The 18,623-nt window shown below is 39.9% G+C and overlaps 1 protein-coding gene across 2 annotated transcripts in view; it reads right to left on the reverse strand.

Moving 5' to 3' along the window:
• The window catches only part of LOC134344118 (cytoplasmic polyadenylation element-binding protein 2-like), a 124,379-nt gene that overhangs the window by 71,744 nt on the left and 34,012 nt on the right, over window positions 1–18,623 (reverse strand). For both annotated transcript variants that reach the window (XM_063043418.1, XM_063043417.1), the window contains exon 3: window positions 11,882–11,972. In XM_063043418.1, coding sequence (XP_062899488.1) covers window positions 11,882–11,972 — 91 coding nt within the window. The remainder of the gene's footprint in view (window positions 1–11,881; window positions 11,973–18,623) is intronic.

Raw genomic sequence — 18,623 nt, forward strand, 5'->3', positions numbered from 1 at the left:
TCACTAGTGCTTTATAAAGTTTCAACATTGTATTCTTGCTTTTATATTCTGGTCTTCTAGAGATTAATGCTAACATTGCATTTACCTTCCTCACCACAGACTCAACCTGCAAATTAACCATTAGGGGTTCCTGCAAAATGACTCCCAAGTCCTGTGCACATCAGTTTTTTTGTATTTGCTTTCCATTCAGAAAATAGTTAACCCTTTTGTTTTTTTCTATCAAAGTGTATGACCATACACTTCCCGAGACTATATTCCATCTACCATTTCTTTGCCCATTCTTCTAATCTGTTGAAGGTATTCTGTAGCCTCTCTACTTCCTCAAAGCTATCCGTCCCTCCACCCATCTTCCAATTTTTCTACAAACTTTGCAACAAAGCCATCAATTCCATCAGCAAAATAATTGATAAACAACATAAAAAGAATCTGTCCCCGTGGAACACCACTTGTCACTGGCAGCCAGCTGGAAAAGGAGCCTTTTACTCCCAACTCTTTGCCTCCTGTTAATCAGCCATTGCTTTAACCATGCTAAAATCTTCCCTGTAATACCTAGGGCTCGTAGACTGTTAAGCAGCCTCATGTGTGGCACCTTGTCAAAGGCCTTCTGAAAGTCCAAGTACACAACATCAACTGATTCTCCTTTGTCTATCCTGCTTCTTATTCCTTTAAAGAATTCCAGCTGATTTGCCAGGCAAGATTTTCCCTTTTGGAAACCATGCTGACTATGGCTTCTTTTATCATGTGCCTCCAAGTACAGGTGTTCCCCGCTTTTCGAACGTTCACTTTACGAAACCTCACTGTTACCAAAGACCTACATTAGTATCCTGTTTTCGCTTTCGGGTGTTTTCACTGTTATGAAGAAAGGCAGCGCACGCCCCGAGCTGCCGCTCTGCCCCGGATTCGGAACGGCATTGCTTAAACACGTTGCATTGAGCAGCTGTTAGCAAGATGAGTTGTAAGGTGTCGGAAAAGCCTGAAAGAGTAAGGGTGTTACACTTAGCGTAAAACTAGACATAATTAAGCATTTCGATCGTGGTGAACAGAGCAAGGACAAAGTGAGTTTGGCTTGTGGAAGTTGAAGATGATGATGTTGAAGAGGTTTTGGCATCCCATGACCAAGAACTGATAGATGAAGAGCTGATACAATTGGAGGAGGAAAGGATAACAATCGAAACGGAATGCAGGAAGTAAAGCAACTGTGTGAGATTTTCGCTGCAATGATAAAGTACGACTTTAATTTTGAAAGGGTACGTAGGTTTAGGGGATATTTGCAGGATGGTTTGAGTGCTTACAAACAACTGTATGATAGAAAAATGCGCGAGGCTCAGCAGTCAAGCAAGCCTTCCACATCAGCCACAGCAGATGACGAACCTCGACCTTTGACATCGAGACGGGCAGTCATAGGAGAAGATGAGCTGCCTGTCCTGATCAACGATGAGATGACACCCCCGTGTCCCACCACCCAGGCCCCGGACAGATACTGTACCGATTCGCGAAGAATGCAGTGGTAGCCGGGAGGCATACAGCACATCTTTAAGAAAACAGCCGAAATAAACGTTAATTAATTAGGTGCCGGCTAGCACATAATTGTCGGCCCAGATTAGAGGCGATGCAATCGGCAATCGCCTCTGATCTGCGCCGACATTTACGTGCCGGGCAGCACCTAATTAATTAGCATGTTTATTTCAGCTTTTTTCTTAACGATGTGCTGTGTACCTCCCGGCTACTGCTGCGTTCTTCACGGAAATGTATCGGGTCGGCGGCCTGGAGGGTGGGGGCCACTGCACCACCCAGCCTGCGATGACTCAGTCTAACACACCATCATCGGTGTGCTCGGCGCTGTTTTCCCAATTCCGGTAAGTGATACTGCACTGCACATACATTATTTCTACTTTATATAGGCTGTGTATTTTTACGTGTTATTTGGTAGATTTGGCAGCTTCATGGTTTAAAGGTTACTGGAGAGTGCGTTTGTGCCAACAGCGCTTGCATGAGATTTTCGCTATGGAGATCTGTGCAGGCAATCGTTGTAGAGAAGTATTTCTACTTTATATAGGTTGTGTATTTATCATATTATTCCTGCTTTTACTATATGTTACTGTTATTTTAGGTTTTATGTGTTATTTGGCATGATTTGGTAGGTTATTTTTGGGTCTGCGAACGCTCACAAAATTTTCCCATATAAATGGTAATTGCTTCTTCACTTTACGACATTTCCGCTTACGAACTGTTTCATAGGAATGCTCTACCTTCAGATGGTGGGGGAAACCTGTATCCCGAGACCTCATGCTACATAATTGACTCCAACATCTTCTCACCCACTGAGGTTAGACTAACTGGCCTGCAGTTTGCTTTCATCTGAGTACATAAATGTTAGCATATACTAACTGGAAGTTAGTTTTTTGCAGGCATTTACAGGCAAATAAAGAAATGCAATAACATTTATGAAAAAACTATACATAAGCAAAGACCAACAAATAATCAATGTGCAAAAGATGATAAACTGTGCAAATGAATAGTAATACCAGAACAGTGAGTTTTAAGAGTAATTGAAAGTGAGTCTGTAGCCTGTTTTATCAGTTCAGAGTTGTGGTGTGAAGTTATTCATACTGGTTCAGCAATACGATGATTGTAGGGTTATTACTGTTCCTAAATCTGGTGGTGTGGGAACTACAGCTCCTGTAACTCCTACTTGATCGTAGTAGTAAGAATAGAGCATGACCTGGGCGGTGGGGATCTTTGATGATGGATGCTACTTTCTTCTGGTATTGCTCCATATAAACATGTTCAATGGTGTGGAAAGCTTTGATTGCAAAGGACTGGGATGTATTCACCACTCTCTTGTGGTATTTTTCATTCCTGAGTATTGATGTTTCCATATCAAGCAGTGATGCATCCAGTTAGTTTTTGGTGACATGCTGAACCTATGCAAACTTCTAAGAGAGTAGAGGCATTGTTGTGCCTTCTGTGCCATGATACCTATGTGCTGATCTGCTCTGATATGATAATGCCAAGCAATTTAGAAGTACCAAATCTCTTCACCACTGATTCCCTATTGAGGATCTCTGGTTTCTCCCTCCTGCAGTCAATGATCAGATCTTTGGTTTTGCTGACATGTTACTGTGGCACAACTCCACCAGATTTTCAATCTCCCTCCTATATGCTGATCCATCACCACTTTGATTCGACCAAGTGGTGTGGCCAAAAAACTTAAATATGGCATAGCAGTTGTACTTAGTCACATAATCATAGGTATAGAGTAGTGGGCAGTAGTTAAGCATACAGCCTTATGGTGCACCTGCGCTAATGGTGAATGTGGAGGAGATGTTGCCAATCCATACGGACAAGGACTGCCAGTGAATAAGTTGAGGTTGCAGTTGCATAGGCTCCAAAATTGGCACCAGAGAATAAATTCATTTATTGTCACATTCACTCAGTGGCCACTTTTCTAGGTACACCTGTACACCTGCTCATTAATGAAAATATCTAATCAGCTAATCATGTGGCAGCAACTCAATACATAAAAGCATGCAGCCATGGTGCACAGGTTCAGTCGTTGTTCAGACCAAACATCAGAACTGGAAGAAATGTGATTTAAATATTGGTACCAGATGGGGTGATTTGAGTATCTTAGAAACTGATCTCCTGGGATTTTCACACTCAGTCTCTAGAGTTTGCAGAGAATGGTGTGAAAAACAAAGAAAATCCAGTGAGCAACAATTCTGTGAGCAAAAACAACTTGTTAGTAAGAGAAGTCAGAGGAGAATGGCCAGACCTGTCAAAACTAACAGAAAGGTGACAGTAACTGATATGACCACTCATCACAACAATGGTGTGTAGAAGAGCATCTCTGAATGCCCAACACATCAAACCTTAAAGTGGATGAGCTACAGAAGACGACCATGGACATACACTTGGTGTCTACTTTATTAGGACCTCCTGTACCTAATAAAGTGGCCACTGAGGTACAATGAAAGCTTTATTTTGCTTATCATCCATTTAATTACAAAATTGCATTCAGGAAGTACAAGGTAAAATGATAAGAGAATGCAGAATAAAGTGCTACAGTTAGCGAGAAAGTGCACAAGGCCATAACAAGGTCAAGAGTCCATTCTACTCAATGGAAGAGAGCAGATGAGAGAATGGCCAGAGTGAGAGGTCATTTTATTACTTTTTGCTGCTTTAAAGAGGCAGGGAGCAGTACAGACAGAGTCCACGGAGGGGCAGCTGATTTCCATAATGTACTGAGCTGTGTCCACAGCACTGCAGTTTCTTGCAGTCACAGGCCAAGCAGTAAGCATAATGCATCTGGGTAAGATTTCTTTGATGCATCAGTAAAAACTGATGAGGGTCAAAGAGGACATACCAAATTTCTTTAGACTCCTGAGGATGCTGAGGCACTGGTGAGCATTCTTGTGTATGGCAACTACATAATTGGACCAGGACAGGCCACTGGTGATGTTGACTCTAAGGAACTTGAAATTTTTAATCCTCTTGCCCTCAACAACCTTGATGCAAACAGAAGCATATTTTCTGCCCCCCCACCCCTTCATGAAGCCAAAGTTCAGTTGGCATTCTTTCCTCCATTTGCAACAGTTTCTTCCTCTACCACCACCACTTCATTTTGGGTACTGTACGCAACTCAAAACTTCACAAACTCACTAACCTTGATCTTTCAAGTGGTAAGCGGTGTTGAGTACTTGTAATTATCTCCAAGTTCCCTTTCATGTATCATACCTTGTATGTCTTGTAAATACGTGATCATTCCTTATAGTCACAGTTAAAATGCTGGGTACCCTATCTATCATCAGTGGAGATACCATCACTACACAGAGTGCAAAGGTCCAAGAAGCAGCTCATCACCACCTGTTCATGAGCAATTAGGAATCCACAAAAAAAAAGCTGTCCTTACAGATAACAATAGGTATCCTACCTAATTTCATGTTCCATAAGCATTTGCTGCTGAGTTCACACCCAACATATCACTGCCACTGGTCACTCCTAGAAATCTGCACTATGTTATTAATATCATGCATGCTTGTTATATGGAAGGTGCCCAAATGATACAAAGAATAATGACAACTGGCTACACTTACGCAGATACTTAACCCTTGTCCTTTTTGCAAATATTTTTGTAGCTATTTTCATATGAATTGCATTGCAAATAAATGTTTTGTTTGGTCATACCCAGCATGTAATCAGGGTATTGAGTCCACATTGCTTAGTAACCTAAACTTAAGACAAAGGCTCAACATTCCATTGGCTTTCATTCTCAACCACAACTATACAACATAAAAGATGTACTGTTTCAGTTCGTTTCAACTTTCTACTTGAAGATTAGGTTGTAAACAAATTCTAAGTCTGAGAATAAGATCTTTGTGTTTTGTTCGTGACTTTCACCAAGTTAAAACAAAGCAACCTTCACAAGACCTACTTCAAGTCTTATCAGTGCTTTGAAAAAACAATTTTTTCCCCAAAAGTGGATAATTATTCAGTTTTACACAGTTCTCTTTGCCGAAACAAATCTTGAAATGTACAGCTAAATTAAGTCAGATTTGACTTTAATTGTACCTTTGAACAGAGAAAATCAAATTCCAAACTGAAATCTTCATGACTCAATAGCTGCAACCTCTGCAACTCTCAGCAAAAATTATTAATTTGTTTGGACCAGGAACATGCCATTATGAAGATCATTACCCAAAAGTATGCTATTCTTTCATCATCCACCAAAAAGATATACAAGTTTTCTAACATGCGGATCACAGACTGCAATCAAGATATTTTTCAAAATGTTATTAACGCCTTTTAAAAAGTGGCTATTTTGCATGTATTATTTTCTTCTCCTACTTGCTCTTCAACTAACATCTGTAGAGGGTGACAGAACTGGTCAAAAAGAATTAAGCATGCAAGGCCATAAGAAACCAGCAAAAAGTAACATTTTATGCTTATTAATCTATATAACATCTCTGAGGACAATACAAAAGTGATTCACAGCCAATAAAGTTTGAGTATTGCCACATTTGTAGTGCAGGAGCAAAGCAAGTGTGAAATGAATATGACAAACATCAATTCATAAATATTTCTTTAAAAACTGCAATTACTAAAGGAAGTGTAAGGAAATGTTCAAAACAGGAATGCAACTGTAAATAAAAATAGGAAACTAAAGTTGGAAACATGCTGAAACAACATATACTTAGTGAAATCTGATCCTACGAAGTCTACCAGGTATATTAACTCACACTATGCTCATTTTTCATTCTCTTTATTTTGTACCATTGCACACTCTTTTGCATGTGAATTGGATTACACCCTTGCACCACCATATTATGTGCTATAATCTTACACTTGATGTTGCCATTCAACCAAATCAGGCTTCTTGAATCACTGCTGGTGTTGTGACAAGAACCTCTTTGTTAGTTTAAGTAGGTTAACACACCAGAGAGAACAGCCAAAAAAAGCAGATTATTATCCACATAGAATAATAAAACCAATACACAGACTATTTAACACTTCAAGCTCAGGACAGACACTGACAGAAACACATTAGTACCTAGCCCTTTCAGTATTCAAAAGTTAACCTTTAGCACACATTTGCTGCTTTCATCATTTTGTTCATAAGTCTTTGGATATTGTCCTAATATTCTGTATATCTTTTACAAGTCTAAAACCTTATTCTGCTGTTATTAGAATATCTGAACTAAATTAAACCCTTCTTCTTGAATCATAGAAGCTTCAGAGCTCATTTTATTAAAGAACTTAGCTCATAATTCTTTAATAAAGAATGAGATGGAAAAGCAATTCATAAGAACAGGCATGTTAGCAGAAAACCAGCATGGGATAGCTCTTCCCAGAAAATGGCTCAAAGATGACCCAATATCTCACAACCAACAGGAAGCTGCAGTGTCTACTCTGTCTGGAGTGTCCTAAAATTAACCTGTGAAAAAAATTCTTGCCATCTGCCCAAAAAGTACCTGATTTAGTGAGACTGAATGGGAGACCAGTATCCAAATAGCCACAATTTAAAGTATGCCTAGCAACATCACACTCAAAAGAAACAACTCCACTGGCACTTGAATGTCAAAATTCAATAGAAAACTATTATGATCCAAATTAAAGATGATGCGCAGGAAAATCTAGCAACTAGCTGACTGCCAAATTATTAACAAATAGATAGGTACTTTGTAATTTGCTTTGACATCAATAGTGTCACAGCAGTATTATAAGTGCACAGATATACAAATATTAAGAGAAGTAAGAAAGAAAAAAAAGTAAGTTACCTCAAATAGTCTAAAAGGAGGGGGTCATCACTTCCCCGGCTATAGGTTGACTTATTATAGAGCCTAATGGCCAAGGGTAAGAATGACTTCATATAGCGTTCTTTGGAGCAGCACAGTTGTCTTAGTCTGTTACTAAAAGTGCTCCTCTGTTTAGCCAAAGTGGCATCAGAGGGCGAGAACAATTGTCCAGAATTGTCAGGATTTTCTGTAGGGCCCTTTGTTCCACCACAGCCTCCGGTGTGTCCAGTTTGACTCCTATAACACACCCAGCCTTTCTAATCAATTATTGAGCCTGTTGCCATCACCTGTGTTGATGTCATTGCCTCAGCACACCACCACCTAGAGGACTGTACTGGTGACAACAGACTGGTAGAACATGTGAAGGAGGGGACTGCCTACTCCTAAGAACCTCAGTCTCCTCAGGAAGTAGAGGCAACTCTGGCCCTTCTTGTACATAGCCTCTTTGATGCTCCATTCAAGTCACTCATCCAACTGCACCCCCAGGTACTTGTAGGTCCTCACCGCATCCACGTCTTTACCATCAATAGTAACAGCGCAGGCTTAGTCTTCCAAAATGCCCAAACACCCAGAGTCCACTATATAGAGAGCCAAAAATAGAGCTGAACTTAAAGGGATAAAAATTGTCTGCACCACTTGAAGGAATACTGAATCTATTACTACATCCTCGATACTGTGCTCTTAACATCGTCCTTCAAAGAAGTATGTATTTTATTTGACTACAGTTTTGGTCATCCCTTCAAAAGTTGCAAATTTCATGGATTCCTTTTCTCCACACACAATCTTACACTTAAGACAAATGCTAATAAGAACAATGTCTGCTTTGTTACAGCTAAAAAAAAAGTCCTACACAGAAAAATAATCACAAGACCAATGAAACATAGAAAATAGGTGCAGGAGTAGGCCATTCGGCCCTTCGAGCATGCACCGCCATTCAGTATGATCATAGCTGATCATCCAACTCAGAACCCTGTACCAGCCTTCCCCCCATACCCCCTGACCCCTTTAGCCACAAGGGCCATATCTAACTCCCTCTTAAATATAGCCAATGAACTGGCCTCAACTGTTTCCTGTGGCAGAGAATTCCAGATTCACCACTCTGTGTGAAGAAGTTTTTCCTAATCTCGGTCCTAAAAGGCTTCCCCTTTATCCTCAAACTGTGACCCCTCGTTCTGGACTTCCCCAACATCAGGAACTATCTTCCTGCATCTAGCCTGTCCAATCCCTTTAGGATTTTATATGTTTCAATAAGATCCCCCCTCAATCTTCTAAATTCCAACGAGTGTAAGCCTAGTCGATCCAGTCTTTCATCATATGAAAGTCCTGCCATCCCAGGAATCAATCTGGTGAACCTTCTTTGTACTCCCTCTATGGCAAGGATGTCTTTCCTCAGATTAGGGGACCAAAACTGCACACAATACTCCAGGTGTGGTCTCACCAAGGCCTTGTACAACTGCAGTAGTACCTCCCTGCTCCTGTACTCGAATCCTCTTGCTATGAGTGCAGCATACTATTCGCCTTTTTCACCACCTGCGTACCTGCATGCCCACTTTCAATGACTGGTGTATAATGACACCCAGGTCTCGTTGCACCTCCCCTTTTCCTAATCGGCCACCATCCAGATAATAATCTGTTTTCCTGTTTTTGCCACCAAATTGGATAACCTCACATTTATCCACATTAAATTGCATCTGCCATGAATTTGCCCACTCATCTAACCTATCCAAGTCACCCTGCATCTTCTTAGCATCCTCCTCACAGCTAACACTGCCGCCCAGCTTTGTGTCATCCGCAAACTTGGAGATGCTGCATTTAATTCCCTCATCTATGTCATTAATATATATTGTAAATAACTGGGGTCCCAGCACTGAGCCTTGTGGTACCCCATTAGTCACTGAAATATTTACATTATTTGAAGAAACAATGTTAACTGTTGAAAATGATATTCAATATTGTCATTTCAACAGGTTCTAATAAGGTTTAACAAATTCTCACAAGGCAAGGGCCTACCTGCACACAATATTTAGGTAACATAACAAAGAGATGTGAAGTTGTTTAAGACACAAACTCTGGCCAAGGAAGCTATAGACACCTCACCTTCTACAGTTATGTATAGTGATTTGATTTCCATTGTCCGTGAGAGAAGAAACCACATACTGCTTTTGCAGCAGTTCCAGAATGGATATTACATCTTCACTAGTTATTTCTTTGTCTCCAATTAAATCAGAGGAAGTTTAAAATTGACAGTAGGTGAACAAATTAAAAATTGTTTTCACTGCACAATTTATAAATATTCTGGCCTATTTTATGCCTCTGTCGGTCAAGACTACGAATGTATTTAAATTCATTACAAAGAAAAACAAGATATTTTGTCAGAAATATCCAGATTCCAACTAAGCACTCCTACCTATAATAATAGTTAAACAGGCATACTTTGTGTTTCAATATTTTTTAATAATTAATATCACTAATAGCATTTTTTTGTAGAGATGGGTTTTGAGGCAGCTTGGGAAATTAGCAGTCAGGTTAGGGTTCAGGGACTGGGATGAGGGAGACTTAGAGGTGAGGGGCAAGAGCCAGCGTTTGTGTCAATATGGTGCTGAGCTGCGATGTCCATTGATGTCAGAGTTTCGATTTTGTTTTAGATTCGTAGGGATGGTTTTGAGGACTATGCAAGGAGTTATGGATCAGGTTAACATTTAGCGACAAGAATAAATGAAAACGAAAAGGAGGAGTCAGGGGCAGAGCCAGTGTTCAATGCCTGAGTTAGAGTGCTCCTTGCAGACCAACATTCAAAAGTCAGTGATCCTGGAGATTGGGTCGGTTGGCACTGAGGAAATGACCTACTCTAAAGTCATCGAGTCCAGGGTCAGGGGTCTGTATGGGTGGGAGTCACGCAGGCCGGTGAGCCCCAGGTCATCAGAGGGTTGGAGAGCTGTGCCAAGTCCAGAAGTTGATGCTTGAAGGTCAAGCCCATGATCAGCAAACCCTGGGGTTTAATATCCAAAGGTCAGTGAAGCCCAGAGAGCACAGCTGAAAGTCAAAGTCCAGAGGTAGAAAACCCGAAGATTGAAGATTAAAGTTGGTGAGTCTGAGAGTCCGATGCAAATGACTAGAGGCAGTCTTTCTGTGTCTGAGGGGGAAGGTGGGAAAGGGGCTTGTTTTGCTGCTGTCTTGTTTTGTTCTGTTATTGTTGCCATTTGTATCATTCTGATGAACATTGTGGGCATGGAACGTTGGTGCCAGAATGTGTGACAACATTTGCAGGTCGTCCCCAGCATGTCCTGGGGTGTTTTGCTTATTAATGCAAATGATGCACTTCATTGTATGTTTCAATGTACATTTGATAAATAAATCTGAATTTATTAATCATATATAAAACAGAGAGTATATTTGCTTCTCTTGTTGAATCTTTCACACATGCTATAAAAGTCCATTTAGCTCATTGCTGACTCCCAGCAGAATAATCCCATTATTTCTATTCCTCTCTCCTTATTTACCTATACAGTTGCACCCATTCTCTCACGTCCATCAACTCACTCGATTATTTTGCCAGTTATCTAAACTAAGGGGTAACTTTAAGTAATTAACCTTTGGGATGTTTGAGGGAACCAGCAGCATTTCTTGGTGGAACTCCAGGAAATCGTAGGAGAATGTGCAAGCTCCACAAGTCAACATTGAAGTTAGAATCTTAGAAAGGTGAGGTACCAACAATAACAGTTTCTCCACTGCGTTACCATATATTCAAAAATGCTATTCACTATTGGAACTTTTCAATAAAAAAGTTGCACAAAATGCACAAGTTGACCTATAGCATATAAAATTTACATTAACAACAGTGAAAATGAAATCACTATCAGGAGGCAGTATCTTGAATTTTGTGTTATTACCAATCTTCAGTACCATATGGAATAGCTGAAGTCCATGGAGTTGTATATGGCAGAAGCTAGTTAAGTACAGAAAGATGCAAAAAATACAAGGATTTGTTGAGTGGGTCAATTTAAAGGGGAATGAGTTAATCAGCAACAAATCAGTTGCAAGTTCTCTTTCTGCACCACAAAATTCTATACAATACTAATTACAATCATTAGGTTATTTTTCTACAGCTTTAGTTATCCACTGATTTCAACTAGGGTCATGTTTGGATTTTCCTCAACCTGAAAAATGAAAATATTTTCTGCATGCAATAAAGCATACTTTTTATTAAATATAACACTGGAAATACTCAGGTTGTGTAATATTTATGGAGAAAGTAAGTTACTCTTTCGAAATTGCTTGCGTACATCTCCACAGACACGGCTTGAACTGCTAAGCATTTCCAACACACCGCTTTTATTTCAGACCATTTATTTGCTTTTTTTAAAAAAAAATCTGGCGGTTACTAAATCCTCCTGGCATATATTCAACTGCACAAGATTACTCTTTTACAGCTTTGTAGACTTGCATCAATTTTATGTTTAATTCTTCCTTATTTTAGGTCTAAAATATTTATATATTGCTTACACAGGTGTTCCACCTTTTGTTATTAGACTGAATAATCACTTCTTAAGTCACATCTACTTTAATACCTGTACAATAACACTAACCTTTCAGGGGATCTTGTTCAGCTCTCATTATATCAATGAGAGAGTTTTCAAGTGAAATCATATTGAGGGAATCATGCAGACGAGTGCGATCCTGTAAAGAGAAAAATACATTCAGACTATATGGTAATCCTTGCATTGCTTGTCATAATTCTAGGCAAGATAACAAAAAGGGACAGATTGAAACTCGTATATGGCACATTTGTTGTGGTTTTCTCAAATTCTGAGTTACTGATTTATTTTAGTGTATATTGCGTGTCCTTCACCTTATGTACATGGTTATAAACTTATTTATTTCAGGCTTATACTGATCTATACTTATTTATTTCAGGCTTATAATACTTGATAACTTTCTAAATCTTTGCAACAAATACTGAACATTTTACAACTAATGAAATACAAGAACAGTTGCAACAAAACACTACTCAGGCCAGTTTGAACAAATTTGAATGGCTTAATTGTATTTATGTACCAACAATTCCCAGCAATTCTTGAAGCCTGGAAATGGAGAAGTAGCAGCTCTGACAGATTTATCGCTGCTATAGTTTGTTTCAAACGTCAGAAAACAGAAGCTAGCAGACCTTAAATCTCCAGAAAGTGAAGGGTTTCTGCTTCATTGCACCGACCAGGGACACATTCAAAGCCCAAAAGCTTATTTCATTGGGCAGTGTTCAAATAACCAACAAGTTAAAGGCATGGAATGCGTCCTTCAAATTCATTTAGGCAATCTGCCCTGGACTATCTCACAACAGGCTCACAAGCCTACAGACTTTGAGCAAAGCCTGAGCAATAGCATTTTGGGGAAGTCAATGAAAAGAGGAAATTAGTAAATGCCAGGACCCTTGGAAGCAACGATGTACAGAAGGATCTTGGAGAGCAAGGGTACAAGTTACTGAAAGTTGCAACACAAGACGACAGGGTGAAAGCTGTATGGCATACTTGCCTTCATCAGCCAATGTGATGAGTATACAAGTCAGGAAGTCTTGTTGCAGTTGTATAAAACTTTGAGGTCATATCTGAATTATTGTATGTGCAATTCTGGTTACAATGTGGAAGCTTTGGAGAAGACGTAGAAGTTGTTCACCAGAACATTGTCTGGATTACCAAGAGACAGATGGGAATAGTTTAAATTGGTATCATGGTCAGCTCAGATATGACAGGCCAAAGGGCCTGTTCCTATGCAGTACTATTTTATGCTCTATCGTTAATAGACAGCGGAGTCCTGGCACCACAAATCTTTGCATTTATTTGTACCTAAAATCCAGATAGTATCTATTCTCCTGTCACGTCACAAAAAAGACAGACCTTCACAACTAATGAATACAAATAAATTTAATAATGAGTTGCCCAGTTGATATACTAACTTTTAAATGAAAATTGTTTAAAGTTTAGACAACAAAATTGAAATCAGAGCACTATATGTGCCAAAATTAAATCTCAATCCTAATACTACACATCAGAACACTTGACTTCCTCACAGTCAGTGCAGATTGGAAATAATATCTCCTCCTTTCTGACAAACAACACCGGCGCATCTCAAGGATGCTTGCTGCTCTACTCACTCTACACCCAGGACTGTGTGGCAGGCACAGAGCAAAAGGCATCTACAGTTGAAGTCAGAAGTTTACACACACCTTAGCCAAATACATTTAAACTCAGTTTTTCACAATTCTTGACATTTAATCCTAGAAAACATTCCCTGTCTTAGGTCAGTTAGGATCACTACTTTATCTTAAGAATGTGAAATGTCAGAATAATAGTAGAGAGAATGATTTATTTCAGCTTTTATTTCTTTCATCACTTTCCCAGTGCGTCAGAAGTTTACATACACTTAGTTAGTATTTGGTAGTATTGCCTTTAAATTGTTTAACTTGGGTCAAACGTTTTGGTAGTCTTCCACAAGCTTCTCACAGTAAGTTGCTGGAATTTTGTTCCATTCCTCCAGACAGAACTGAGTCAGGTTTGTAGGCTTCCTTGCTCGCACATGGTTTTTCAGTTCTGCCCACAAATTTTCTATCGGATTGAGGTCAGAAAATGATGTCAAGTCTGGTTCATCCTTGGGAGCAATTTCCAAACACCTGAAGGTACCACGTTCATCTGTACAAACAACAGTACGCAAGTATAAACACCATGGGACCACACAGCCGTCATACCGCTCAGGAAGGAGACACATTCTGTCTCCTAGAGATGAACGTACTTCGGCGCGAAAAATGCAAATCAATCCCAGAACAACAGCAAAGGACCTTGTGAAAATGCTGGAGGAAACAGGTAGACAAGTATCTATATCCACAGTAAAATGAGTTCTATATCGACATAACCTGAAAGGCTGCTCAGCAAGGAAGAAGCCACTGCTCCAAAACCGCCATTTTAAAAAGCCAGACTACAGTTTGCAAGTGCACATGGTGACAAAGATCTTACTTTTTGGTGAAATGTCCTCTGGTCTCATGAAACAAAAATTGAACTGTTTGGCCATAATGACCATCGTTATGTTTGGAAGAAAAAGGATGAGGCTTGCAAGCCGAAGAACACCATCCCAACCGTGAAGCATGGGGGTGGCAGCATCATGTTGTGGGGGTGCTTTGATGCAGGAGGGACTGGTGCACTTCACAAAATAGATGGCATCATGAGGAAGGAAAATTATGTGGATATATTGAAGCAACATCTCAAGACATCAGCCAGGAAATTAAAGCTCGGTCGCAAATGGGTCTTCCAAATGGATAATGACCCCAAGCATACCTCCAAAGTTGTGGCAAAATTGCTTAAGGGCAACAAAGTCAAGGTATTGGAGTGGCCATCACAATGCCTTGACCTCAAACCAATAGGAAATTTGTGAGCAAAACTGAAAAAGCGTGTGCAAGCAAGGAGGCCTACAAACCTGACTCAGTTACACCAGTTCTGTTTGGATGAATGGAGCAAAATTCCAGCAACTTACTGTGAGAAGCTTGTGGAAGACTACCAAAACGTTTGACCCAAGTTAAACAATTTAAAGGCAATGTTACCAAACACTAACAAAGTGTATGTGAACTTCTGACCCACTTGGAAAGTGATGAAAGAAATAAAAGCTGAAATAAATCATTCCCTCCACTATTATTCTGACATTTCATGTTCTTAAAATAGTGATCCTAGCTGACGTAAGACAGGGAATATTTTCTAGGATTAAATGTCAGGAATTGTGAAAAACTGAGTTTAAATATATTTGGCTAAGGTGTATGTAAACTTCTGACTACAACTGTATAAATTCGCCAATGACACAGAATCTCAGATGGTGATGAGGAGATATATAGAAGTGAGCTAGATCAGTCGGTTGAATAGTGTTGCAACAACAGCCTTCCACTCAACACCAGTAAGATCAAGAAATTGATTGTGGACTTCAGGAAGGAGAAGTCAAGGGAACACAAAGGGTCAACAGTGGATAGGGTGAGCATCTTCAACTTCATGGGTGTCAACATCTCTGAAGATCTATCTTGGGCCCAGCACATTCATTCAATTATAAAGCTATATTTCCCTTGGAGTGTGAAGAGATTGGGTACGTCAAAGACTCACAAATTTCCACAGCTGTACTATGGAAAGCATTACAACAGGTTGCATCACAAACTGCTGTGGAAGGGCCACTGCAGAAGATCAAAAATAGCTGCTGAGGGTTGTAAACTCAGGCAACTCCATCACAGACACAAGCCTCCCCACCATCAAAGACATCTTCAAAAGCTGATGCCTCAAAAAAGGCGCCATCGATCATTAAGGACCCCAGCACCCAGGACATACCGTCTTCTCATTACTACCATCAGGGAAGTAATATTGGAACCTGAGTTTACAATCCTCTGCAGCTTTTTTCGATCCTGTGCAGTGTCTCAATGTTTTACCAGTTGCTTCTTCCCCTGCACCATTAAATTTCTGAACGGTCCATGAACACTACCTCACTATTGTTGAACCGCTTATGATATGTACAGACATATTTCTTATTGCAATTAATAATATATTTTATGTATTGTACTGCACTACTGGTGCAAAACAAATTTCATGACATGTCAGTAATAATAAATCTGATTCAGAATAAATGCATAAAATGAGTTATATTCTGCACAGTTTTCATCTGTAGTTTAACAAAAATTAAAAAGGATCCAAATATAATTCTGATTAACCTTTTTTTTTAAAACCAAAGTTGTTATTCTCCAACAGGAAATCCAGGGATTGCTTGATGTGTTGGAACTCATATTTTCCAGTTAGTCTTTCAAACGTCTAGTACATATGCAAAGTGTTTATTTCAACATCACTGATTAAAAGAGAAATAACGTGCTCTGAATAACGTACAGCCTTTTACAGGTGTCCCCCGCTTTTCGAACGTTCGCTTTACGAAACCTCGCTGTTACGAAAGAACTACATTAGTTACCTCTTTTCGCTAACAGGTGTTTTCACTGTTACGAAAAAAAGACAACGCACGAAAAAAGCAGTGCGCGCCCCCGAGCAGCCAAGCTCCTCCCCCGGAACTACATTCTAGCCCGCACTGCTTAAACATATGCCTGTGAGCAGCCGTTAGCAAGATGAGTTCTAAGGTATCGGAAAAGCCTAAAAGAGCTCGTAAGGGTGTTACACTTAGCGTAAAACTAGACATAATGAGGCGTTTTGATCGTGGTGAACGAAGTAAGGACAAAGTGAGTCTGGCTTGTGGAAGTTGACGAAGATGATGTTGAAGAGGTTTTGGCATCCCATGACCAAGAACTGATAAATGAAGAGCTGATGCAATTGGAACAGGAAAGGATAACAATTGAACCGAATGCAGTAGTGAACGGACCGAAAGTGAAGTCGTCCAGGAACTGAACATGAAGCAACTGCACGAGATGACAGAAAAATGTGCGAGGCTAGCAGACAAGCATACTGCCATTTTTCACGCCTTCCACATCAGCCACAGCAGACGACGAACCTCCACCTTCGACATCAAGGCAGGCAGACATAGAAGGTGACCTGCCTGCCCTGATGGAAACAGATGACAATGAGATGACACCCCAGTGTCCCACCACCTTAACCCTTGGGCCGCTCACAGATACATTGCCGTGGAGAATGCAGCGGTAGCCCGGATGCACCCAGCACACCTTTAAGAAAAAAGCCGAAATAAACAAGCTAATTAATTAGGTGCCGCCCGGCATGTAAATGTCAGTCCAGATCAGAGGCTAATTGCCCATTGTGTATCGGTTCGCTGCCCGGAGGGTGGGGACCACTGCACCACCCCAGCTTCCGACGACTCAGCCTAACACACCATCATCAGTGTGCTCCGCATTGTCTTCCAGATTCCCATAAGTGATACTACACTGTACATACATTATTTCTACTTTATATAGGCTGTGTATTTTTATGCATTATTTGGTATAATTTGGCAGCTGCATAGCTTAAAGCAGGGGTCCCCAACCTTTTTTGCACTGCGGACCAGTTTAGTATTGACCATATTCTTGCGGACCGGCCGACCGGGGGGTGTTCAAATAGGGTTAATCTCACCTCAACATGTCTTTTACAGTTAGGGTTGCCAACTGTCTCACTCCCAAATATGGGACAAAAGTAGCAGTCAAATCCCGGGACACTTCACCCCAGGAAAGACTACCATGACCATGAAGCCTTGCGTGGGCACCTGTGTGCGCATGCGTGTACATGCCGACTTTTTTCCAAAACATCGGTTTTGCCTTCATCTTCCCGACTATACTGTACATACATTATTTCTACTTTATATAGGCTGTGTATTTATCATATCATTCCTGCTTTCACAATATGTTAGTGTTATTTTCGGTTTTGTGTGTTATTTGGTATGATTTGGTAGGTTATTTTCTAGGTCTGCAAACGCTCACAAATTTTTCCCCATATAAATAAATGGTAATTGCTTCTTCACTTCATGACATTCCGGCTTACGAACCGTTTCATAGGAACGCTCTACTTTTGGATGGCGGGGGAAACCTGTACATTGTACACTTAATAAGAGATTAGCTTTCTCTAATTAATGTTTTGTTCATTTTTACTCAATACCTTGAATTGTACCACAAAAATTTTTGAAACAAAGCACTGACCAGGTCACAGTGACTCCAGAAAATAAAACAAAACTGTATTTGAAATCTATATGCACCCTCTAGCATTTTAAACAAGATCTGTAAGAACCAACAAACCACTGTACATAGTAAACTGGAATGGAGGACATAACTGGTGACAGTGTCAAAGTACTGCATTTGAACAAATTCAAGTTGCTGTATACAATTGAAGTAATTTAGCTAAAGAAAATAAGTTTAAAATAAAGTCTTAAAATCAAGTTGCCTTTTAAAGCTATCCATCAGAGCAAAACATTAAAAACAGTTCAATTTTCCAGGATGAAAGCATCAAATTACAAAGTAGGTTGCCGCAGGATCATGGACAATAAGTTCAAACAGGCAGACAAGGGAAATTAATTTGAATTTCACTGAAATTTCTTAAAATTTTTGCAATTTCAATAACCTGCATCCAATTTGTAGGCCAAGAAAAACTAGTCACTCTTACTAGATCCATCCAAATCAGGATCTTCTGCAAAGCTACAGATAACACATTCACATTATAAACCAAAATGGTACATCAACCATAGAATTTCACATTAGTTCACTCCTTTTAAAAGGTCAGCAATATTTCAATATACTGATGTAATAAATTGTTTAAATTTTTAAGTAGTGTGTGCAAATGGAAAAATAAAGTTGAAACTTATAAAATTAATCTTGGGTTTCAGGGGCCAGTTTCAAGTTAT

This window comes from Mobula hypostoma, chromosome 3 (assembly GCF_963921235.1).
Source record: "Mobula hypostoma chromosome 3, sMobHyp1.1, whole genome shotgun sequence".
NCBI lineage: Eukaryota > Metazoa > Chordata > Chondrichthyes > Myliobatiformes > Myliobatidae > Mobula > Mobula hypostoma.